This window comes from Sarcophilus harrisii, chromosome 2, assembly GCF_902635505.1.
Source record: "Sarcophilus harrisii chromosome 2, mSarHar1.11, whole genome shotgun sequence".
Taxonomy (NCBI): Eukaryota; Metazoa; Chordata; class Mammalia; order Dasyuromorphia; family Dasyuridae; genus Sarcophilus; species Sarcophilus harrisii.
This window is the reverse complement of record NC_045427.1, coordinates 483,700,759-483,726,798: the sequence shown is the minus strand read 5'-3', so window position 1 is coordinate 483,726,798 and position 26,040 is coordinate 483,700,759. Positions and strand designations below refer to the sequence as shown.

At 34.2% G+C, this 26,040-nt stretch overlaps 1 protein-coding gene across 1 annotated transcript in view; it reads left to right on the top strand.

Annotated features, from left to right (window-relative positions):
• The window catches only part of MED27 (mediator complex subunit 27), a 251,343-nt gene that overhangs the window by 146,039 nt on the left and 79,264 nt on the right, over positions 1 to 26,040 (top strand). The window contains exon 4 of the mRNA XM_023494313.2: positions 21,923 to 22,016. Coding sequence (XP_023350081.2) covers positions 21,923 to 22,016 — 94 coding nt within the window. The remainder of the gene's footprint in view (positions 1 to 21,922; positions 22,017 to 26,040) is intronic.

Genomic DNA, 26,040 nt, shown 5'->3' with positions numbered 1-26,040 from the left:
GGCATAGTGGTCTAATTGGGTTATCAAGACAAAAGTCACTGGTCAGGGGATGGGGTTAATCACATAGTGGCTTTATCAAGTTATCTCTGGGCTGGGCTCATTTTCAGATGTATCATTCCCGTGTCAGATTTGACCAGAGCTGGGGATCAACATAAGCCAGTCTGCGTTGGTTCTGTGGCATAACAGGGAATTTCAGGTTCATCATTTGAATATTTCTGATATGCCCAGATTAAGAAATGCTCAGTTTTCCTCCTGCTTCTGATTTCCAGGTCAATCTGGCTTCCTCAGCAATGTAAGGGAGTTTGAGCAAATTACGTTGCTGCACAGCACCACACCCATCACCACTACCAAGAAAAATAAAGTGAAGAAATTATACTTTTATCTGTACTCAGAGTTCATTAGTTTTCTCTCTCGATGTGGATAGCATTTTTCATTGTGAGTCTTTTATAATTATCTTGGAATCATTGTATTAATCAGACTAGCCAAATCTTTCACAGTTTATCATCTTACATTATTGCTGTTACTGTGTACAATGTTCTTTTGTGAACCTTCTTTTTGGTAGTACTTAGGGGTTTACAGTTTATTTTGGGGGTATTCCACTAGAATTTTAAGTCTCTTTTGCCCAGAGCCAGTTTTAGTATTAAACCAGAAACATTACAATATAGCTATTTTTATTCTGAAAGTTGAACTAGAACAATATGAAAAAGTGTATGTTTTACCCTTGAGTACTATATAGATTTGTCAATAGAAATACAAATAGAACCCTAAGGAATAAGTTTATATGTAAATCACTGATTTTTAAGTCTGTAAACATACAGATATTTAAATACTGGATTGTGTATATATGTAATATGTATATGTGCATATATGTGTGTATATAGATATATATGCACATATAGACATTATATATGTGCTTCAGTGAAAGAGACCAGAACAAGTTTACACTGAGCTTACTTTTAACAGGTGTGACACAAACACCTGGTATAAGGCATTTGTCAGTACCAAGATCTAGATGGCTTAGGATGGTCCAGGTCACATCAAAAGATCCATCATTGCTTCCTCGCTAGCAGTATTGAGCTGATTGCTTTGAATGCCTTTAGTGGCTTTTCAGTTTGAAAAGAACAAATTTGAATTAAATAAATTGATCCATTAACCTATTACAGGAAGGTTCATAGTCTACTTTGGACTCTCAAACCAATTCAAACAAGCTTGACTAAACCACATTCAGATATAAATTCAGGGTGATATGTAGACTGTAAAGTGACCATTAACCAACTTCCATTGTTTATAGAAGGAATGCACTTAATGCTGTTTCATGCTGAAAGTACTTTCCACTGTGGTGTTTCAGTGCAATGAAGTCATTGATCAGATAAAAATTACCAGTTACCAAGTAAGTGTTTCCTGGGCTGTAGGGTTTATGAATAATGTGTTCTCCAGTTAAAAACAGCACTTTAAGCAATTGCTTAAATCTAACCATTTGGGAAGGGCTAGGAAAGATCTTCATGAATAATTTCTTTGCAAAAGAAAAGATCAAGAGATCTGAAACACCACCCTCATCACCATCCCTGCCTTTTCTCTGTATCCTCTCCCCACCCCCCACTCCCTCACATTAGAGCTTATTATTTGGAAGAGACAAAGAAACAAACCAGATAGTCTATTCTGTGTGTCTTGTGTGTGTATGTGTGTGTATATATATGACTAACATATTTAGCATCAGGGTATTTTGGCTTTTACTTTGAAAAAAAATACTGTTCTTGTATTACAATGAGGTTAAAATAAAGACTCAATATAGAATTGCTGGAAGGGTAGCTGTATTTCAGATTTAACATTGAACATTCATTAGCATAGTACCATGGGAAGGTTTGAAATATAGTTAATATATCCTTGTATTGAAAAGGACTCCATCAAAGCAGACCAATTTGATCCCCTGTGCTTAAATATTATGCTTTGCATTTTCTAAAATAGACTTATCATCTTATAGGAATTATAGGTCCTTGATTCAAGGCCCGATAAGGAAAGGAAGTAGTTATGTATAAGTAAAAATAAAGATATCAGATTCCTTTCTCTTTTTTATTTCCTATTTTCAGAAATTCCTAAATATCTAACCTCTCAAACTATCTGAAATAAGACCTATTCAAACGATTTTGTAAATATGTGACTCTTTTCTATTTAATTTTTCTGGTAAGTAAAGAAGACAATATTAGAAACTGAATTTTTTTTTCTGGTTAAAGATATTTTTCATTGTCCTTGATTGTTGAGAGAATTTATATCAAGGATTGTTAAATCTATTTTTTCTTTATTCCAAAAACCTGCATTGTTGAGGCTTGGACCATCATTAAATACTTCTTTTATCTAAGAGTCACATTTTTATCAATCTCAATTCAACTATTTGACAAAGAGCCAAGATCTATGAATTAAATGGCAAGGGCCAAAGTATCTCTATGTATAAAGATCTATAATACTTCATAGGAACCAGCTAAATGGCACAGTAGAGGGAGACCTGAATTCAAATCCAGCTTCAGACATTTACTAGTTGACTACCTGAACAAGTTACTTAATCTCAGTCTGACTCAATTGTAAAATGGGAATAAAAGTAGCACAAGTGCCTCCCAAAGTTCTTGGAAGAGATAATATTTATAAAGCATTTAGAATAGTGCCTGGCATATAGTAGGCACTTAATAATTTTTTTCTCTCTTTTATCTCCAATAGATAGATACTCACTGTTTGTTCATATACCATTCCAATACCCATGGCTATCTGTTTTTTTTTTCACCAAATGACAACATAATAGAAGCAACAAATTAGAATAGGGCTGAAGGAAGAGTAAGGATAACTGACAATGGGACTTTGAAGGAAGAGACAGAAGAGTGAGTTGCAACAGTATAGAATGAAACAGTCCTTCATATCTCAATAATCTATTCTGCATATTGTATGATAATATATAATAAAATACTTCTTGACATTGATAATGATCATGCTTAGTTATCATGAATAGCTTAAGTTCTCTTTAAGAAGACAGGAAATTATGTATTGTATTTGAGAAAAACTATCAGGTGTTTGGAATTTTAAAAATATTTTGGATGTTGAAAGAGAAAAGCTTCAATTATCTGGAAAAATTCTCTTATTTTGAATCATTCCTTTCTCAATGACTCCAGATGAATAAGACATGATGGTAGTTATTGCATCTCATACCTTGCAGCTATTGCTATTATAAATGTTTTTGCCGTGATATAGAACACTTGATGGTCTCCGTCTTGACTTCTTCTGCTTGCTGCATCTAGGGGCTTTTAAAAATTTCATGTTTAAAATGGCAGGGCCTCCCATTTAGAGCCAGTCACACTTGAAAAATATCCCTTGAAATTATCTAAACTTAATTCCTAGCCATTCTGTTTCAGAAATACTAACCTCAGGGGGTCCTTGTTCTCTACAGTAAAAGTTAATCTATTTGGAAAAATTCCATTTGCTCTCTGAAGAAATTGACTGGACATGGCTTCTATGACTGATACGGTTGCTATTATCCCCGAACACTATAAAAATGAACTTTGAAACAGTTGGGTAGGGCACAAACAGAAAATGATGTATGGGTGGAAAACCGTGTGGTTGAACATTAGGTTTCAATATTTTACTGGTCTTTGCAGTATAGCTTTTAGAAATATGTTCAGTTTTTTAAAAGTTTTATTCCTAGATGGAAAACTTTCTCATACCAAAATAGATGAATCAAATGTGTGGGAATCAATGTAGAAATGTCATCCACATCTGCAGAATGAAAATCATTAACCAGTTAGTTGAACCAGACACAATAAAACTATCTTTCTATATACACTTTAGCTAGCCTTTTCTGTTCACACAAGAAAAGGCTGTTGATTATCAGGATCATTACCATGAGCTTCAACTGTCCTAGAAAAAAAATTTTTTTGAAGCTCAAAGTTGGGCCTATTTGGGTAACTCTTCACCTGGAATCATTTGAATTATGAACATTAATAAAACTTTAGGACATTTCAAAATTCATCAACTTCAAATTGAAGCTTTTCCCAAATTTGCACTTGATGACATTTGATCTGATAGGCATTTGAAACCTTCCTGATCAATATTATTTCATTTAAATTGTGACATGAATTTGCTGTATGAAAAGTGAGAATGGTTAAGGTGTAATATACTTCAGGAAAGGATAATGGTTAAATCTTATTGTGAAAGATAATTTCTAACCTCTTATGGATAGCCATTACTTCTAATGAATATACTAAAACATTTTAAAAGAATCTGAACCCTTGATTCTTTTCTAGGTATCAACTAATAATGTGTATTGATTGAAACATTTAAGAGAATCTTATCTACAATCTTGACAGCATGAAGTAGAAAGCGTGGAATAGCAAAATAGCAGACCACTTCTGAATCTGCTTCTTGCTATAATTGTTGTGTGACCTTGGACAACTCTTCTGGAACTTGGCTTTCTTAATCTTAGAACCAGAAGAGTTCTTCACCTTTTTTGTGGCATGAAACCCTTTTGCAGTCCGATGAAATCTGTGAATCCCTTCTCAGAATAATGTTTTAAACACATTAAAACAATACCAAGAATTGCAAAGAAAACCAATGTACAGTTGTCAATAAATATTCATTTTTAACCAAATTCATGGGTGCCATGTTCATTACCCCTGTTCTAGATGATCTCTCAATTCTTTTACAACTTCAAAGTTTTGTGACCCTTTGGGGATAAATTTTTTTAGCAAATTTTAAATTTGGAAACCCTTGGAAGTTTTAACAACAGTCGATCAATTTTATTTCAAGATGTGAATTGATTCTTTTTAAGTACTTTCTCCTTGCCATGGAGTAAATAATAGTGTAGGTAGACTATATTGCCAACTTGCTAAGAACTGCAGATTAAAAAGGTCAGAAGGCCTTTTATCATCGTAATATTATTTGGGTCCCATTGGACGTTAATGGATTCTGCTATATTAGGTGCAAGCAGAGAAAAAAGAATAGCTTCTCTAAGAGGCAAAATTTCTCAACTAGCTAATAAAGGCAAAGCAAATGTCATATTCTGCCACCTTTGTTAACCAGTGAGACACACTGAGGCCAATAACCACACATTATTTACAACTCAAATTGGAAGGAAGTAGTAATGCTCTTCCCCTTTTTTCGTCTCTCTCTGTCTCTCTCTTTCTCTGTTGTCTCTGTCTCTCTCTGTGTCTTTGTGTCTCTATCTGTATCTCTCCCTCCCTCCTTCTCTCAGAAATCCTTTAGAATATCATATTATTTTCATATATGTGCTCTGACTTGTTCTAATCAAGCTTAAATGTTTAAAATTTGATCACTGTTTTTAGTTTACTGACAAAAGAAATCTTTTCAACTAAGAGTGAAAATTGAAATGAAAAATGAAAATTTCATTGGTATTTCACCAATGAACTTTAACTTGGGTGGGGGAGAAAAATCCCAGTTCATAGTTCAAATGTGTGTCACCAAAGCTACCTTCTGGACTTTTCCTTAGAACTTCGCTTTACAATCAAGTAGATTTCTTGCTTTTATAATAATGAACTCATGCAGCCTGTTATAATAAAAGTTCTGATGAATTTTTTGTATAAAGATCGTGACAAAAATCTTAACACCTGACAATGTTAGAAATTATAACCTGTGGTTCAAACCTTCTGGTTTTCCTACATTCTTCTAGATGGTTCTCTCTCTTCTTCAGTCCCTGTTTCTCCAATACTGGCAGGACTGAATCAATTCCTAATTAGGCATATAGTTAGTTTTTCCCCCCGAGGCAATTGGGATTAAAGGACTTGCCCAGGGTCACACAGCCAGGAAGTGTTAAGTGTCTGGGGCCAAATTTGAACTCAGGTCCTTCTGACTTAAAGGCTGGTGGTCTATCCACTGTGCCACCTAGCTGTCCCATATATTTAGTTTTTACACTGAATATTTTTCTATCCTATTTCTTCCTAGCAACATCTCTTCTCATCTAACATATACATTGTGTGGTAAAGTTCTGACATTAACCTTAGCGTTTTTTGTCTTTAAGTATTCCATCACGCCTTTCAGTGACTGAGAATAATTGTTCCTAAGTCAACATGGATGTTGGTGAATAGCCTATTGTCTTTCTACTGGACCAAATTCAGTTTGTATCCTCTTCTTGCCAATCTTATTTTCTGAACTGGCCTTTTGTCTGTTCTTATTTATGCTCTTTGTCATTATTAATCATATTGATACCTCACTGATCTTGAGCAGAATGAGATCTTTATCTCTTTTAATCTTTAAGTAATCCTCCTTAATCATACAGTTGCAAGAAGTTGACATTATTTTAACATCATTGCATTGTTGACTCATTGAGTTTATGATTCACTACAGTCACATTTGTTGAAGATGATTGTGTTTATGATTGACTTTGCTCCATGAAAAACTCCAAGTTATGTGGTACTATATTGTCCAGTGCGATTGTGTTTATTTCTTTCTCTCTTTCTCTATCATCTCTAATTCACATTACAACAGAAATTCTATGACTTATAGTGAAGGTATAAACATATGAAATGATAGTATGGCATAGCTTTTCTGTATTTGAAACAATCTGAGTTGTGGTTGCATCTATTAAACTGTAGCACATAACATTTTGTTTTTAGAGTGGGTTTCTTGAACTTGAGGACCTTGATATTCTCCATGGTTGTATTTCTAACTTCATCCCCATATAACTGATTGTTTTTATAAGCTTGAAGATCTTCAAGTAAAAGGCACATTGTGAGTTCCTTTAAATTGTACACATCCTCCAGGTGTATTAGGCTACAGTAAATGTTTGGTTTGTGAATACTCTTTTAGACTTTTCTTGATTGCAGAATTATAAGAAAAATAGTTCTTTGCTATAACACTGTTTTGGGTCCAGGCACTGAAGCTTTGTTCTAAATAAGGGTATGGAAAAAGAACATAAACCAAATAGTTGAAACTAAATACTATGAAATTATAATAATTGAATGTGACTCCAGGTTTATTGAACTTTTATTTATTTATTTAACAAAACACTCTTTAAAAAAAAAAAACAGGATGGTTTTCCTTGAGAGGGAGAAGGGAGGATATAATGGGAAATATAGTCAATGTAAAAATAAAAGCTATAACTTACTAAAAAATAACCTGTATAGTAATGTCTTATTTGTAAAGTACTTTATAGTTTTATATTCATTACAGTTTAGGAAGTATTCATTAAATGCCTACTGTGTGCCAGACACTGTGCTTAAACTCTGAGAATAGTAATAAAGGTAAAACATAATCCTTGTACTAGAGTAGTTTACAGTCTAATGGGGGAGACAACATGTAAACAACTATGAGTAAGCAAATTACTTACAGGATAAATGTGAAATAATCAATAGAGATAAGTCTCTATAAGAAAGAAATATCAAGAAAGGTTTCTGGTAGAAGTGGGATTTTAACGTGGATTTGAAGGAAAACAGGAAAGCCTGGAAGGAGAGATGAAGCAGAAGAGCATTCCACACATAGGACTAGGCAGTGAGTAAATGCCCAGACTCAGGAGATGAGGGCGTTATCTTGTTTGAGGAACAGCAGGGAAGTGTGTGTCACTGGAGAGAAGAGTACAGTGGGGTGGTGTAAGGTATGAGAAGACTAGAAAAGCTGGGGGTGGCAAGTTATGAAGGACTTTGAATACCAAACAGAAGATTGGTGGTTGAATGAAGGATGGCTGGAGTCGGGAGAGACTTGTGGTGGGCAAACCCACCAGCAGTCTGTTGTACAAGCATTCATTTCAAGCATGAGCTGATGAGAGCTTGCCCATTGGGATCGTGGCCATATCAGAGGAGAGATTAAGAATCCTGAGGTTGTGAGCCCGGAGGAACTGGAGAGGATGTTTGGAGAGAGAAGAACGATTTTGAGAGAAAGATGAGTTCAATTTTAGACATGTTGAATTCAAGATATTTGTGGAAGTCAATTGGAGATTTGAGACTGAAGTTAGCAAAAAGATTAGCACTCGATGCAGCTGAGGATCATCAGCATCGAGGTAACGTTTGAATCCATGGCAGCTGATGATCTCCAAGTGAAATAGTATAAAGTGAGAAGACATAGTTCAGGACAGAACCCTCAGGGTTAACAGGGCATATCCTTGCTAAAGCACTTTAAAGTTTATAAAACACTTTTCCTTGATACAACTATCATCTCCATTTTTTTTTTTTTTTCTTCACATAAGGAAACTAAAGTATGAAAAGAAAGTGACACGTCCAAGGCACATAGGTTAGTAGATGGTAGAACGGATGGAACTCAACACCAAATCTTCAGATTCCAGAGCTAGTGCTTTTTATATTTTATTCTATTTAAACTTGTATATATTGTATACAATTGTATATATTAGGAGGAAGGATAAATAAACAAACAAATAAATAAATAAATAGAAATCTGTATAAATCTGTAATCATGTTTTCTCCCAGATCAAAAGCCTTCAGTGATTACCTGCTATTTTATAGGATGAAATACATAGTTCTTGGCCTGGTGATTAAAGGCTTCTACAATCTAATTCTAATATACCTTTCCAACATTATTTCATACTGCACCCATTAATATAATCTGTATTTCAGTTAGACCAGATTACTAGGTGTTCCCTAATCTTTTCTTGGCTGTCTTCCACTGCTGTGTAGTGCTTTCTCAAATCTTATCTTCCATTCTAGAACTGAATATCCATTGCAAGTCTTCTTGCTGAAATACTTTTTTATTTTTCTTTGAAACCCACCTTAGGTACAACTTCTTCAATAGTTTTTCCTTCACATAATCTTCCAACTCAGAAATGTTGCATTTTTTTAAAAATTGTATTTGAAAAAGTCTTTTGATTCTTTTTCTCATTGATGGTTTCATACTTATTCCTGAATACACATTATCACTTCTGTATTGGGTTGTAAGACCCTTAGGTTAAGAACTATTTTTCCATCTTTGTATCTCTTGTACTTTTTACCCTAGTATCTCATACACAGTAAATGCTTATTAAATAAAGTTAATTGATTTTTTCCTTAATCTTTGCTACCTTATACTAGAATCTGGATATTTGTTGTTACATCATTTCTGTGAAGTTAAAGGCAGAACTATCATTGCTAATTTTTTTCTTGTAGCAGATGTATTACAGTGAAATTACAGTGTTTTGATAATAGAGCCATCAAAAATATAATCTCCCATTTCTCTAGAAAGCATGGAGAGTGACATGTTAGGATTAATTAAATATTCTGGCTAATACTCTACAATGTATTCCAAGTACGAATTAATTTTCAAAGCTTCAGAATAAAGTGAGATATGTTTAATAACTTATTTATTCTAAATATAGTTGAGTTTTTGATAATTACAAAATGCATCAGGATTGCATAGTACCAGAGGATCTTCATTTATGAACATCAGTTATTGTATGAATATGGAACATTGGTGTAAATCATAGAAATTTGGCATGGTTTTACCTTGAATTTAAGTTTCACCTCAGGAAAACATTTTTGAAACCATCTAGTCCAAGTGCCTTGTAATTTTCCATGAGGGAAAACTGAGTCCCAGAAAGATCAAGATCAAAGACAAAAACAAACAAAAAGGTGGAAAATATTATGCTTCAATCCATATTCAATCTCCATAGTTCTCTCTTTGAATACGGATAGCATTTTCCATCCCAAGTCTATTCAAATTATCTTGGATCACTATTGCTTAGAAGAGCTAATTCTGTCATAGCTGATCATCACATAATTTTGCTGTTATAGTGTGCAATGTTCTCCTGGTTCTGCTCACTTCACTCAGCATCAGTTCATATCATTTATCTCTTTATCCTAAAAGCAAAACACAGAATATGTTTATGTGTTGAGAATTAACTCATGTGAGCCTTTTGCTTGGGTGCTTGGTTTTATATATGAGAATTTACAGTTTTGTTAACATTACTTTTTCAGCCCAAGAGGGTAATAACATTTATATTGAAGAAATCGTTTTGAGAAAAAGATAATGAATTTAATTCTAAATTTATTTAGAATGTTTGCCACATTCAGAAACTTTTGTGAAACTCCTAATTTTCTAGATGGACTTGGAAGGGGAAAGGTCTTGATGGTATGAAATGATGCTTCTGAAATTCTATTACTGATTGCATTATTCGGCATAAGGAGGCTGCTTTTCCTTTCAAACTTTCTATAAAAGAATTCATGTCAATTTTCACAAACGTTATGAAAACCAGTAACAGGCTCAGACAAGAAAACAGTAATGATTATAAAATCAAGATTCGTGCTTGAGTCTTTCAGGGCTGAAATCCCAAAGTTACATATTATAATGCTTCTGGTCCTTGTTTGGTTTAAAATTACAGTAACTATGGAGATTTTTTTTAGAAGACTAATGCAACCTGCAGAACAAAGCAAGCTGTGTTGGTATCATTAAAAGTTCTGAAGGTGATTGTAGTCCTCATTTTGCCCCTGACCAAACTTTCTCTTGATCGCTTAATTTGCTTTTCATTCTAATGAGATTTAGGCTTCCTGTCCAGGGAATTTGTAATGAGTTCCAAACATTATTTTTAATTATGTTCCTAATGTTCTGGTTAGGTAAATAAGTTGTTCCCTCTGATTTTTCTTCCCTAGGCAGGATGAATTTTCTCTTATTTTGTTTGGTTGGGGGAGAAAGGGGAGAAAGGGGAGAAGAAGATGATGCTTCAAGGATCAGATTGATTTAAACTGATGGTTCTTCATGTGTATAGCTTAAAAGATTTAGTATACGGTCTTTGAAAAACTGTTTTATGCTGAGCAACTAGAGAGAATATTTGCAGTAAATATCATTGAATTTAATCCATTAGTTGGATAATAAGCCTACATAGAAGGAAGGATTTTTGCCTGGAATCAACATATTTGTTCTCCCTGCATTCAGGTATGATGGTGTTTTGCATCGACAACACATCATTGTGATCCTGGGTCATGATTTCACTTGTGTATGAAGAACATGTAAAGACTGGTTGAGGAAACTGTGGGTATTTAGCTTGGAGTATGCATGAAGACAACTATCATGTGCACGAAGGGTTATATTTGAGCCTAGAGAGAGCAATGCTGTGCTTTGGTTTAATATGAGAAAAACTTCCATAGAGCTCTCTATGAGTGAAATGGTCTGCCTTGGGAGATAGTGGATCCTTTGTCAATAGAGGTTTTTAAGTGGAGCTTCAGGACTTCTTGATCAAAATTGTTATAAAAAGCATTCCAGTTTGGGTATGAATATCTGTATGAGTACTTTTTTGGTTCTGCTATTGACATGTTATAAAAACTATTGCAGCAAATATATTTGCGTGCAGTTCATTGTGGAAAACCAAGCATATAGAGTCATACTTTTCATATTGTGAATGGGCCTTTGTCCCTAAGTGTGACATTCAGAGGTGGGGGACTCATAGCATATCTTGCCTTGTGATGTTTTTCCCCCTTGTCTTGTTTTTTGCCACGTAATAAGACATTCACAGGTTATCAGACATAGGATCTTGTTACTGGGAAATTTCTCTTTTGGGTTCCATCTTCAGTCCAACCATCACAGGGATCTAGGTCAGACTGGTCCCTCTCCTAACTCCTAACGAGATTACATTCATGTTTGTATTGTCCTCTGAGCCTCCTCTCCTTTCTTTTATCTCAATTAAATAAGCATTGTGTGCTGTGAAAAATGTTTCTAGTTACTGCCCTCCTTTAGTTTATTTCCTCCATGCTCAGGAGCTGTACAGTTCTTGTAATGCTGTCTTTTCCAGAGGCGATTATCTTATCATCTTCAGGTTCTGGTTGACATAGACATCTTTTTCCTCCTGTAATTTGGCTTTAAATACTATTTCTAGAAACTGTTTTGACACAAAAAAACTAATCTTTTCTGCACTATAAAAAAATGCCACACAGTAATACAGAAGGTTTAAGGAGAGTGAAGAAGGAATTCATTACTTTGAGGTGATTTAAAAAATAATGCTTTCTAACCTTAGATTGGAATAATGGGAGAGGGATAGTGGTAGGTTTGGGAAGCTGTTCAGTTTCACTTCCTGATCCTTAGTGTAATTTCATTAATTTTTTTGTGCTATCGTGAAATTTCTAGAAGACCCACACCAAACTTCAGGCCATTAATCTGGATCATCAAACATTAGCTGTTTTTTCAGTTATAATATGGGGACTTTGAAGCATTTAAATATTACAGGGCTACATGAACATTATAGATGTATGTATTTTGCAATGGCCCAAAATTAGGAGTTGAATCTCCTCTTTTCCATAAGAAATTATAATTCAGTAAAAAGTATTAGCAAGCTTTCTTCCTCCTTCCCAGGTTAAAAAGATTGTATATTTGTTGAATAACAACAAAGAAGTTCTTGACTGATTGAAATGCAATTTTGTTGCAAAAATATTTCCTACTATAAGGTTTATTTCCTTCATCATTTTAGATGTGATGAATTCTTGGAAATTTGCTTTACTTTTCTGTTTAGGGCATTTTTTATTCCATTTTAGAAAGTCATTTACCATTATTTGGATGGCAGTGAGAATTCTATGAAGACTATCAAGTAATCTGCAGATTTCTGTTGATATTGAATTATAACCTGGCTGACCCACAAGAATATCTATAGGGAAGAAATTACAGGGTGAAAAATGCCATGAATGTGAACCTTCAGTGAAATGAAATTCTCTGACTTAGAAACATTCACTTCTTGTTCTAGCTAGCAAGTGTGCATGTGACCCTTTGACCCTGCTCTCTTGCCTACTGCCTGTGTAATATTGTGCAAGGTATTTATCTTCACTGAACCTCAGTTTCTTCTCTATATATAAAGTGAAAGATTGAACCATATGTTTTCTAAAGTCCATTCAGGTTCTAAATCTGATGCTTTTCACGACTTTGTACCTATTCAGTCTGATTAACTCAGTATAACCCTTTCAAGTTATATTAACTCTTTCAGATGGCTGTGATTTGCTGAATATATTATTAGAAGCTCAAAAACGTGTGCAGCAATTTTATTTTTTAACTTGTTATTTCTGTTTCTGTGAAGTCTGTCATATGTTCACTCAGGGATGTTAAAAATCAAACGGAAAAGAAACATCTTCTATCACAGTATCATTATGGAAAACTTGGTACTCCCAAAGCTGAGAATCTACATTTTAGAGCTGCCAGGAAATGCCAAATATTAATAACTTCACAGTTTTTGACTCTTAACAGGTGGAGAGGGAGAAAGACTGCTGGAATTTGGGAAAGGGATGTAGTTTTCAAATATGTATTGTCAGCTCCAATTGGCTGTCTAATTGAATCTTGAGTTACTTTCTTATTGTGTGTGTGAATTGTTGCATTTCCATTCACATATTCTTCACTGTCTATCTGACCATGGAGTATCATTTCATAAGATCTGGCAGAGATACCTGCTTTAATAACTATTGTTAATTGGTGTTAGTGAAAAGTGGAAAGTGGGTAGGGTTTTTTTTTTTGTTTGTTTTGTTTTTTTGGTTGTTTGTTTAGTCTTTTGGTAACATGTAAGAGCTTGCAGAGGAAATGGCTTTTGGTTGAAATGATAACTTCCTCCCTGAATTTAATAAATTGTTTAAAAACTTTTAGGGAAAGCTGCAACCAAAATACTTGTATAAATTTGCAACAGAAAATTAATAGAGATGTAAAAAGATATAAAAAACCCAATTTTTTCATTCAGAAAGCATGTGTTTAATGACTCGTCCATTTTTGTCAATTACAGTTATGTAAGAATGTTTAAAAAATGAAACCCAACAACCTTGCAGAAAAATTTAAGTAATTTAAAGTTGGTTGTATCATCAATAGCCACTTCATTGTCAAGGTGAGTGCCCTTGACTCATCATATTACCCAAAGATCACTGGACTAAAAATCACATGATTCAGATCATGGCTATAACTTAAAATTGATGTGATCTTTGGCAAGAAACTTTTCCCCTAGATTCCGCATCTGTTAAATTAGATGGTTAGAGTAGATGGCATTGAAGGCCCTTTCTAGCCTCACAACCTCCTCTGCTCCATTTGGCCCCACCTGTAGAGTTTTTATGAGGATCAGAGAGGAGATAGTGAATATGAAAGTGTTTCTGAAAGCTGTAGGGTACCTGTAGTATAGGTATACTAAATGTAAGGCAATATTTATATCATTCATCCAGAATTTTCTTATTTGGTGTTAAGTAAATGTTTCCTCAAATAGATTGTAAACTTACTGAAGGGAGGGACTTTATTCCACCTCTTTGTATTCTCAGTACCTTCTATAGTACCTTACCTTAAAGTGCTTGATAAATATTTTGAGCAGCTGCTGATAGTAGTAGCTGTTCAGTAAACATTTGTTGATTTATAAAATAGGGGTGGAGCTAAAGACCAATTTCTATAACTTTTAACACTGGTGAGTAGAATGTTAAGACTTAATTTGTGTGACAGCATTTCCCATCTGTTTTCAATGCTTGATGCACACCTGTGGGCTTACTGAAATAATTGAGACATATGGAGTACGGATAGAGGAAGGAGAGGAGTTGTGGCACAATAGGAAGGGAAAATAAAGGTTTTGTTTTGAAATTGAAAAATTATTTTTGAAGAAAGTTTTGTTTTCTGTGTAATCTCGTACTTGAAAATTATTTTTTAAAAAAGTTGTTGAAACTCATATTAGAGTATGAGGTTCTTTTTGTATATTTGATTAATTTCCTAGGCAGTTATGTAATACAGTGGGTAAAGTTCAGGGCCTGGAGTTAGGAAGACCTGAGTTCCAATCTAGCTTTAGACACTTAGATAAGTGACCCTGGGCAAGTTGTTTAACCTCTGTCTTGGTTTCTCTCATTATAAAATGGATATAATAATAGCACATACCTCTCAGAATTGTTGTAAAACCAAATGAAAAAGGATTTTTTTGTTTTCTTATGCCCTTAGCACAATTTGTGGGCACATAATAGATGTACCATAAATGCTTATTTCCTTTTCTCTTCCCTCAAATCTGAAAGCCCTACTTGTTAAACTCTTCTCCAAGTATGCATTGTACATTGCTTGGCCCTTATTAGATTGCTAATAAAAGCTTATTAATTGATTCAGAGGGATGCCTCAGATTCATTATTTTTTTTTCTACTACTATACTAGAAGCTGGTGATTTTTTAAAATAGATATACAGTAGACAATGAGGCCCTAAGACAGTGTCATACATTCCTGGTGTTTTGGGCATCTTGAAGTATGTTGAGTTTGTACCCCTCTCTGTCTCCGTCTCCATCTCCGTGTCTGTTTCTGTCTCTGCTTTTGTTTTTGCTTCTGTCTCTCTCTGTTTCTCTCTGGGTTTCTGTCTCTCCACATTCTCACACACATGAAAAACTGAGGTTTTAATGTCAAATAATTTTTTTTCACATTTTAATAGGTGCTATAGAATTAAGCTTTTGCACAATTTATATCTTTAGAGAAAGCTTCTACATTTCATAATGATTTTGGCATTTTAATCCCAAGTTGATCTTTTAGTAATGTTTTATAGACCTAATTAGTTAATCAAAACAAGTATTGTTTTTAATTAGATAATATCTGATGATAAAAATTAAATAAATTATATTTTCAGATTATGTAGATAATGATTTAATTTTTAAATAAAGAGAAAATTTTGTGGAATTCACATTGAAGTACAAATGTACAGAGAGTCTAAAAAGAAAGCAAGGTTGATTCAGGTTTTTAATACACTTCCTCAGCACATGTGAAATGACGCTCATAGGGGATAGTTGTGGTTTCAGTTACTTGTGGAATAGTTAAATAAATCCGTCTGTTTTTACTTGGTGTAAGAGGATTGTTAAATTGCCTTACTCAGAATAGGTTTAGAGAAAATTCTTGAAATTATTTCTAGATGAGGTGATTGTTTCCCTTTTTTGACATGTATTGGCCCTTTTACAGTAAAGTGGGATATTAATACATGTATTCCTTTTGGAATTTGTATGAGTGATGAAAATGAACAGCATGTATCTTACACACTGTGTGGGATAAATGCTATTTAAATCTTACTTAGCTGCTAAGCATCACTAACACAAGAAAATTGGATTGAATCCATTACACACACACACACACACACACACACACACACACACAGGTCAGATTCTAGAAAACTGAGCCATCTGTCCTACATAAAATAATCTTTAATGTCAATTTTTTTTAAAATACATTTTGACTGTTTACATGAGGTCCTGTAGAATTAAGGTTTTATGGGATTTATAAGTTTGGAGATCACTTTTCCATTTTGCAATCATTTTGGCATTTTAATCCCAATTTGATAACACACATCTTTGTACTAATGTTTTACAGAATTAATTAGTTCATTAAAAGTAGCATTTAAAACATGTCAGTAGCATAACTACTTTGAAAGCTCTTGCATATACTTTAGAACAGGGGTCCTCAAACTTTTTAAATAGGGGGCCAATTCACTGTCCCTCAGACTGTTGGAGGACTGGACTACAGTAAAAACAAAAACTTTGTTTTGTGGGCCTTTAAATAAAGAAACTTCATAGCCCTGGGTGAGGGAGATAAACATCCTCAGATGCTCCATCTGGCCCGCGGGCTGTAGTTTGAGGACCCCTGCTTTAGAATATGACTTTCATCATCTCTTTTTTTTGAGAAGGAGGCTGTTTTCTTGATCTATTTGGCGGTTATTGATAATGACTTGTGGGCTAATATGAGAGGACCTTCTTTCATCTAAAATTATTTTACTTGTTAAAAAACACTGTATTCTAATTTATATGATTAAGATTTAGAAAAGGACCTTAGAAATCCTGTAGTCCATCTTCTCATTCAAAAGAAACTGATGTTGAGAAAAAGTTAAGTGACTTGCCCAAGATCACTAAGGTGGTAGGCAGAAGGGCTAGCTAGAATCTGTATATAGTTTCTCTTTTGAACAACAGTCCTTTTCTTCCTACATTACCGTGGGTAAGGAACTGTTTGGCTTAGATCTTCAGTGTTTCATTGTAGTTTAATGTTAGCTGCTAAGCTTTGTCATACCTAGCTAGGCAGCCAGAAAACTCTTGGAGCTTGGTGTTGGCCATTTTAAGCTTGAGTTGGCAGCCAAGACCTCTAGTTGGAGAGATCCTGTGAAGAGTGGGAGATGTGGTTTTGGAGTAAGGTTGTGGGTGGCAAAATAGAGCAGAATCATTTGCATTTAGACCACTGCCAAGGCCGCGGAAACAGATGAAATCATCAGGAAGTAAATTAGAGGGGGAAAAAAGACTTCTGCAAGGTGTGTGTCAAAAATATAGGTTAAGGAAAACACACCTTGGAAGTAGTTCATGTAAAAAGATCTGGTTTAAATTGACCACAAACACATCACAGGCTGTCACTGTAATACTGCTGCTGCTGCTGCTGATACAATATAGGATGCATTGTTGATGATAATGATAATTGACATAAAATTTTTCAAGGTTTGAAAAGTAATTTACATACTTTTTTTTATTTGAATCTCATAATAAACCCTCTGATGTAAGTTCTAATGGTATTATTTTCCTCATTTTATAGGTGAGGAAACGTGTTGTGGTCCTATTGCTAATTCATATCAGAGATAAGACTGAGACCAAGGTTGCGTCTGACTCTAAAAGTTCAACATGCCATGCTACCTTTCAATAGCAAATATGTAGGTCACAGAAGGTTCTGATCCCATTATACTATTCACATCACATCAGTACTGGTATTTTTTATTTGGATTAACACATTTTAAGAAGTGAACACACAAATTAGAGTAGGTCCAGAGGAAGGGTGACATAGGTGGCGACGGTTCTGGAATCATGTCTGAAAGAATAATAGTGAAGGAACTGGGGATATTTAGCTTGAAGAAGAAAAGATTAAGAGAAATAGTTCTCCTCAAGTATTTGAAAGCATTTATTTTGAGGAGGGGATTGAACTTTGTGTACAATTGGCAGAATTGGAACCAATAAGTGGAAATTGCAGAGAGAAAAATTTTTGCTCAATACGAGCAAGACTTCTCTAGTATTTTAGGAATAATAGACCTGCTTGCTTTGAGAAGTCTTTGCTGCCTGTTTCAGAGGTTCGCACACAGAGCCTTGATGCTGTACTGATTTAGAATGCCAGCATTGAATGATCCAGGGCCTTTCTGAGTTTACAGTTTTGTGTGGAGAAACAAGCTATGATAGAGGAAGAGCCTCAGGAGGGGACAGGTGTGTTATTGTTGGAGGGATGAAGACCAGTTATGTTTGATGATCAGACTGAGAAACTTAGAATTGAGATTAGACCCTGAGATTTGACCTTGAGCAGATTTTCTGGTAGAGACTTGAAGAGAGTCTGTTTAGTGCACTATAAGAGATGAATACCATTCTGAATGGGATCAAGTTTAAAACTGGACCCAATAAATGTAGATGACATGTTGTACTAGCTGGGACCTACTATGGAGGAATGAGGTTGGAGAAGCTATACTGTCAAATGAAAGTCATTTGAAAATGAAAATAAGTTTGAATCGAGAAAGGAAAGTCCAAAGTAAGATACTAGTGATCATGGAAAAATTAATGAATAGGACAACAAGAGAAAACCTTACTCTGCATAATAGCTAGTTTTTTCTCTACTGGAAAATAAAAAATTCAAGTTCAGATTGGGTTGAAATCAAAACCAAACATCTTTCCATTTTAAACTAGGATTATCACAGAAAACATGATGTCTTCTGCAATGTAAATAGGAACTGCAATTTTTCCAAGTTATTACCGTGTTAACAGGTTGACAGATATGTGCAAATTGTGACTCACTGCTCAATTTGGCACTAACTTAATGTCTTTCAGCACTGCGTCTGCCTAAGTGTAAACTAGTTATCATTGCTGTGTTCCTACTTGTTTGTCTGTATCTAAAAGGTAAAAATTAAAGTAATTCAATTCTGCTATAGAATGGAGACAGCATATGGTAAAAGTGTAGGAGTAGAGCACTGTGTTCCTACCTGTTCCCAGGCCTGCAAATAAAACTTATCCAGATTTTGCTAAATGAGTGCTTACTTATGGCAAAGCTGTTTTCAGATACCATTCAGGTATTTCTAGCAGCCTCTACTGCTAGAGCATCACTCTGAGAAATACCACTAGAGAGGAGGGATGACAAAGAATGCAAAAGAAAAGTGGCGGTTCCCACTGGATTTTGAATTCAAAGTTCTGAGGTTTCCCTTTTTCTGTCAGTTCTGTCTGTCTTGTGATATGAATTCAAGAGGTTTTGATGCATTTTAAAAAGAGAAATGTTGTGGTTTTGTCCTGAGAATAAAGACATTGTTTTCCTTAGTAAAGATGCTCCTGAGTTTCTTCCTTCTCTACTTGGCAAATACATTAATACGTAACATAAATTGCCTTTTACAGGTGACATCTTCCTTGTATCAGGTACATGAATGAAAAGTTTTTTTTTTTTAAAGAAATGCTTTTGCTCAATAACATTTTAATAGTCTGGGCTTTTCTGATAACCTAGATTCTCCTTCCCACCTCCTGTATTCTTTCCTCTACTTCATCTTTTATATGCCATTCTGCCTTTTCACTACTGCCTCCTGGGGACACATTTCCCCATTTACCTGTCCTCTATCCTCTAAGATAAGGTACAGATCTTAGATTGTACAGTATTTTGACTTTTTTTCTTCAGACCCTATATGGTACTGTGTGATTTAAAAACTGGATTTTTTTGAAAACACAAAGAAGTGCTTAAAGTCCTAAAATCCTTTAGTTTGGTATCTGATATATATTTTTACCTGAGATAATCACTTCAGTTACGTTGTCTCAGTTTTCCTACTCGATTAAAGAAAAGCATTTTGGATCCTTCAAGGTGAAAGGTGCAATGGAGAGCAAATTATTATGTTAACATTTTATTGAAGCTTGGTGTGCTTATTTGCATTAGACTTCCAAAGCTATGATATCTATTGATTGAGAATCAGTTCAGAAAACACTGCTTCCCCTCATCCCCATTAGCATGTAGTTAGCAATGACCTCCATTCACATGCATATGACAGCTGATTTTTTCCTTTCTGTTGTGTCTAAAGTAACCTGATCTAAATCACACATATCATCATAGAAGAATAAAATTTATGATACTCAAAATGATTCAAATGATACTGATGCATAATGTTGGCTTGATGTCTTGGTGTGTGTATTTTTTTTTTAATGGGGCTTTGTTATACATTTTTCATGATCTAAAGAAATATGTTCTTTTCCCACTTACTTTTTTCCATTAATTCTCTAACCCCTCCCTTCATTTTTTTTTTTTTGGTATTTTGGGGGGATTATGTGGCATAAAAAACAACAAAACCCCTCAAAACCTATAAAAGGACTTCAGAAAATTGTGTTTTGCCTTATGTATTATTGTCCATGCTAAACAGATAGTTGTCTTATTTTTTAAAGAGTATCAGAATTGGAATTCAGAATCTGTCTTGATATTCTCATATGATATTTAATCAACTTCACTCTTAAGAAATTCCTCCTTATATCTAGGAATATTCTCTCTTTTAACCAGTTTCCCTTTGTTTGGGTCTTTGTGGCAATAAATGGCATTTTTTCTTATAGCAGCTGGCCTAAAGATAACTGAGGCCCAATCTCCAGTCTTCTCCTCTTTTAAATAAACACCTATCAGCTTTTTGAACTTTTTTTCTTTGCTTCAAAATTTCCCCTCTCTTAAAATGCAAAGACCAAGTTCTCTCTTCAGAATTTGCCTGTTTCTAATCACCTAGGTTTACCTTGGAGTCACCTTTGATTCTTTCTTTTCTCTCCCTTTATTTGCAGTCATTTGCCAAATCTTCTCAGTCTCTGATATCTTCCTGCTTTTCTTTGCTTATGTAACCAACATCCTCACTTGCCTAAACTGCTTCAGTGGATTCCCAGAGAGAGAGATTCTACTCTCTCCCTTTTCCAGGCAATCATTTACAGAGATTCCACATTTGTAGCAAACCTTCAGTGGTTTATTATCTCCTGGATGAGATGTCAACCCCTTCTCTTATATTTTTACATTCTGATTTAAATTTCTTTTCAGTTTTATTTCATAGAATTCTCCTTAACACATACACGCACTGTGTCTGCCAAACTAGCCACTTGCTCTTTCCTTTAGATAGCATTTCATCTGCTCTGGGCTTTGCATGGGCAGTCTCTCCTTACTTCTGCCTTTTGGAATCTAGCTCAACACAAGATTCAGTTCAGATGCCACCTCCCATATGAGAAATGTCCTGATTGTCTCCCAGTTATCAGTGCTCCTCCCAGCCTTGTCTAAATTACTCTCATAATTTTATATATTTTTTTTATCCATTTATGTATAGATGTGATAACCGTACAGCATCAATGTCCTTGAGGCTGTTTTTGTTTTTGTACCTCTGGCGCCTAGAAGAGTGTCTGGCAATTTAGTAGGTCTTTAATAATTGCTAATATTTAATTGAATTGAAAAGTAGGCATAGTGCTATGGTGCAGTTTTAATTTGTCCTGAAAGATACAGACTTTCTTATTTACATTTGTATTCAGTTTTCATTAATATTACAGTTCTTTTGGCTAAGGTTTTTTCCTGTTTGATTTTTGTATTGTTTCATTGCTCCTCCAAAATAGCACTTCCCTACTTTTTTTTCCTCACAAACCACTTTGCTCATGTAACTTATCTAGCCTTTTGTTATCCCATGTCATGAGACAATAAGTATATTTCCTTCACATCCAGTGGGAATTTTAAAATGGGGACATATCCTCACAGGATCTCATCTAAAACATCTGGTCAGGTAATGTTCTTTTATAAATTCTTCTAAATTGTAGTCTCTAAAGGAAACTCCTATTGGTTATTTCACAGAATGTTCTGGTTCATTTTTCTCTTGCTAGTGGTGAATTACATTCTTACCTGAACTATGTGTCTTCTGTAAGTAAAGATTTTCAAAACATAAGGAAATATTTCATGATAGCTATTTAAAATTAATTCTCGAAAAAAAAATGAGTAAAGAAATCCTTAGCATTTTGTTACTTGTCATTACTTTGAATGTTGCGATAATTTATATCTGTACTTTTTTTTTTACACTTAGATATGTTGATGATGTGATCAGCCGCATTGATAGGATGTTTCCTGAAATGTCGATTCATTTGTCCAGACCCAATGGAACATCTGCGATGCTTTTGGTAAGACTCGTTGGATTAAGTTGAGGAGAATTATGGAGAAAAATTGACTAAGAGAATAATTTTATAGTCTTGAATATTACACCCTTATTGATGTAAATTAGGCTGTAATTGGATAGACAGTAGTGTGCCTCTTTTTAATGGTAGATCTCTTTCTTTGAGAAAGAAAATATTTCCTAGTGTCAGGAATGATAAGTGCTCTATAATTTTCTGTTACATCATATTCATAAAATCATAGTTTTAGAACTGAGACTTCAGAAGTAGACCTCATCTATCAAAAATATGAAATTCTTAATGTTTTCAAATTTTTTCAGTGTATTGATTGATTTTACTGATTTTCCCCCATTCCTCCCCCCCCTTTTTTTTTCCTTAAAAAATAATCTTTTGTTTTATGAGAGGGATGACTTTTTGGGGAGAAAGATTAGGAATATATAGAAGAAATATAAGCAAGGTAAAAAAAATTTTAACAAAAATATTTTTAAAAAGAAACAAATTTTATCCAAGGATTTTGGTTATTAAATTAACAAAAGGAAGCACCTCTTTTTTTTTTTTTTTTTTTAAATAGCCTTTTATTTACAGGATTTATACATGGGTAACTTTACAATTAAAATTGAAACCTCTTTTCAATTTTCCCTTTAACCCCCCACCTCCCTAGATGCAGGATGACCAGTAGATTAAATATATTAAAAATATAATTAGATACAAAATAAAGAACATGACCAAAACATTATTTTGCTGTACAAAAATCAGACTCTGAATTATTGTACAATTAGCTTGGAAGGAAATCAAAAATGCATGTGTGCATAAATAAGGGATTAGAATTTAATGTAATGGTTTTAGTCATCTCCCAGAGTTATTTTTCTAGGCATAGCTAGCTCAGTTCATTCTGCTCCATTAGAAATATTTGGTTGATCGTTGCAGGACCTGATCCATCAGGGTCATCATCTAGTATTTTTTGAAGTATAAAATGATCTCCTGGTCCTGCTCATTTCCTCACATGAATTGAATCTCTCCAGGCCTTTCTGAAAATCCTTTGGTCATTTCTTACAGAACAGTAATATTCATAATTTTCATATACAATTTATTCACCATTCTCAACTATGGACATCCATTCAGTTTCAGTTTCTAGCCACTACAAAGGGCTGCCACAAACATTCGTGCAATGGTCCCTTTCCCTTCTTTTAATCTCTTTGGGATATAATCCCAGTAGTAACACTCTGGATCAAAGGGTATGCACAGTTTGATAACTCCTTGAGCATAGTTCAAACTACTCTCCAAAATGGTTGGACCCGTTCCAAACTCCACCAACAATGCATCAATGTCCCAGTTTTCCGCATCCCCTCCAACAATCATCATTATTTTTCCTGTCATCTTAGCCAATCGCAGGTGTTAAATGTATCTTAGAGTTGTCTTAATTTGCATTTCTCGATTAATAATGACTTGGGATCTTTTTCTTTGACAAAAAGTTTCAATTTCTTCATCTGAGAATTGTCTTTCAATCCTTTGACATTTTCAATTGGAAGAATGGCGATTTTTATAAATTGATTAATTCTCTATATATTTTGGAAATGAGGCCTTTATCAGAACCTTTGACTGTAAAAATATTTTCCCAGTTTATTAAGGAAGCACCTCTTTATAAAATCTTTTCCCCTGTAATGAGGTTTCATGGTATAAATATCAAGGACAGAAATTTTGTTGACACTAGTGTTTTATCCTAAGATTCAATAGGTTGTAGTAGAAAGATTATCATATTGAAATGTTGAAGGTCAGTATCCCAATTCCATCTCCACCATAAATCTTAGGCAAGTTATGGCAGCTCTTTGGACCTCATTGTGCTCCTTCCTAAAATGAAGGAGTTAGATTAAGGTGATTTTTTTATTTTCTTAAAATTCTGTGATTTTAAGTCTGTCAAAAGGAAATGATATTTAACCCTTGAATATTGTTGTGAATTACACTTTTAAATAGGAAGAAGCATGGTAATAACTGAAAATATATCTTTATAAAATGAAGTTAGAGCCTGCACCAACCTTATAACCAGAGATTCAAGTGTTTCTGATTAGTAAATCTATTTTTGTTTGTTAGCACCAATCATGTTGACCTCATTTTCTTATATCTTTTTCCTGTCAGTACATAAAATATGGGATTTTGTTGATACCTCTTTATCATATGTATAGACTCACAAAAGGTCATTATGCTTTGAAATGAAAATGCTTCTAAAAATCCTAAATCAGATTATTAATTAGGTAGTTACAGAGCACTTCAAGGATGAAAAAAGCATTTCTCAGTGTTTGTTTTTAATAATAGTCTTTTGGAGAACAATTAAATGAAGACAGTTTTTGAAAAGACTCTACATTTCAAAGGAAACAAAGTTTATTAAGTAAGAGCAGCTGATTTTGATGGATATCAATGAGATAAGAAGTTAAAATACAGTCTCTTTTCCTTTCCAGTCTAATTGCTACCATTTGTTTAGAGCTGGGAGTGAATGCTTTGTCTGGGTCTAGTATTTCACTTTTGTAGTCTTACAAATAGTCACTCACCTGGTCCTAGTTTCTATCTAAGGCAAGTAGTGAGAGTGCTTGGTTTATGTGGGTGAGAACAATTTGGTGGTTGTTAAATGTCTTTTTGGTTATTATTTAATGAAAGTGGGAGGTCAGGAGGAAATTTGATCTGGTGATGACAATAATATCAAATCACACATAACACTTTACAGTTTACAAAGGTTAATTTATTGTACTTTGCCGGGAAACAGTCTTAGCAAGGCTCTTCTGACTAGCAGAAGCTGCTTTTTATTTTTCAGAGTATTCTTGGTTAAGAAATTAAGGGGGCAAAATAATAGTTTTCATTTATGGGAAAAGGAATTTTTTTTGTACAAGATACTTTTGCACACAAATGCATACCCCTGCCTTCCTTGGGTAAACATATAGATTATCTTATATTTAAGAACCTGTAAACTGGAATCCTGAAACATTAATCCTATATTTATCACACCTGTCAGAGACCAGAGAAGTTAATGAAGAAGTTAAAATGAAAGCATCCTCAGTGAAAGAGGTTTGTTCAAATTATCTTTGGGTCATTTAGCTTTTGTTTCATTATGAAGGTAGGAATTTGGCATTGGAGTGATTAAGCAGTGAAGGCTAGATTATTGATAAACAGGTCCAAGATATTAGTGTTACTTCCACTTGAGAAAACAGACTTTTATATCAGTGACCTGTCGGCCACATCAATTTTCAGAGACTCTCTTTTAATAGACTGATGAGAGAGCTTTTGGACTCTACTCAAGGGTGGAACTCATTTTACATGTACAACATACATATACATACATACATACATACAAATTTTATACCTCAGGATGATTGATTGAAGAAGTAGCTACCTCTAACTGGGCACCTTCATCTATTGACACAGGGATTTAGATAAAGTTGTTACTCTTTATGTGTATGTTTTTTGGTGATGTGAGTCACAGTTAAAGAGAACTTTTGGTGTAGTGTTTTCTTATATTATTGTTTAAAGAACAAAGAAAGAGGCAAGTTGAACTGACTACTGGTAAGAACTATTATTAGATATTCTTTGTCCCTAGGAGCAGCATAAATGATTTCTGACCCTAGGTCCCAAAATTCCAGACTGGCTGTTAAGTGCCATGGCTAAAGTCTGAAAGTTATCTAGAAAATTAAATTTATTTCAATCCACTGTCTGAATAAAAAAAATTTTTTTTCACTGATAGTAGCTAATAGGGAAATTAGAATTAAAATAACAAAAGGGGAAAGTAGATAGAATTACAAAAAGTTGTCAGATGAATCTTTATTTTCATGGATATCTAAGGGGAGTCAAGCCTGTTTGTGAATTTCTTGACTGACCATTTCTTATCCTTGCCTCTTACTTCATTCTTTTTGTGAAGGAAGTGAAACACAAGGAAGAAATAACTTTTCTGAAAATAGTTTTTGTCATAAGGAAATAAAATTCACCCTGATTGGTTGACATGGGGTTACCCAACATCCATTTCCATTCTTCTACTATAGCTTTGTCTGGG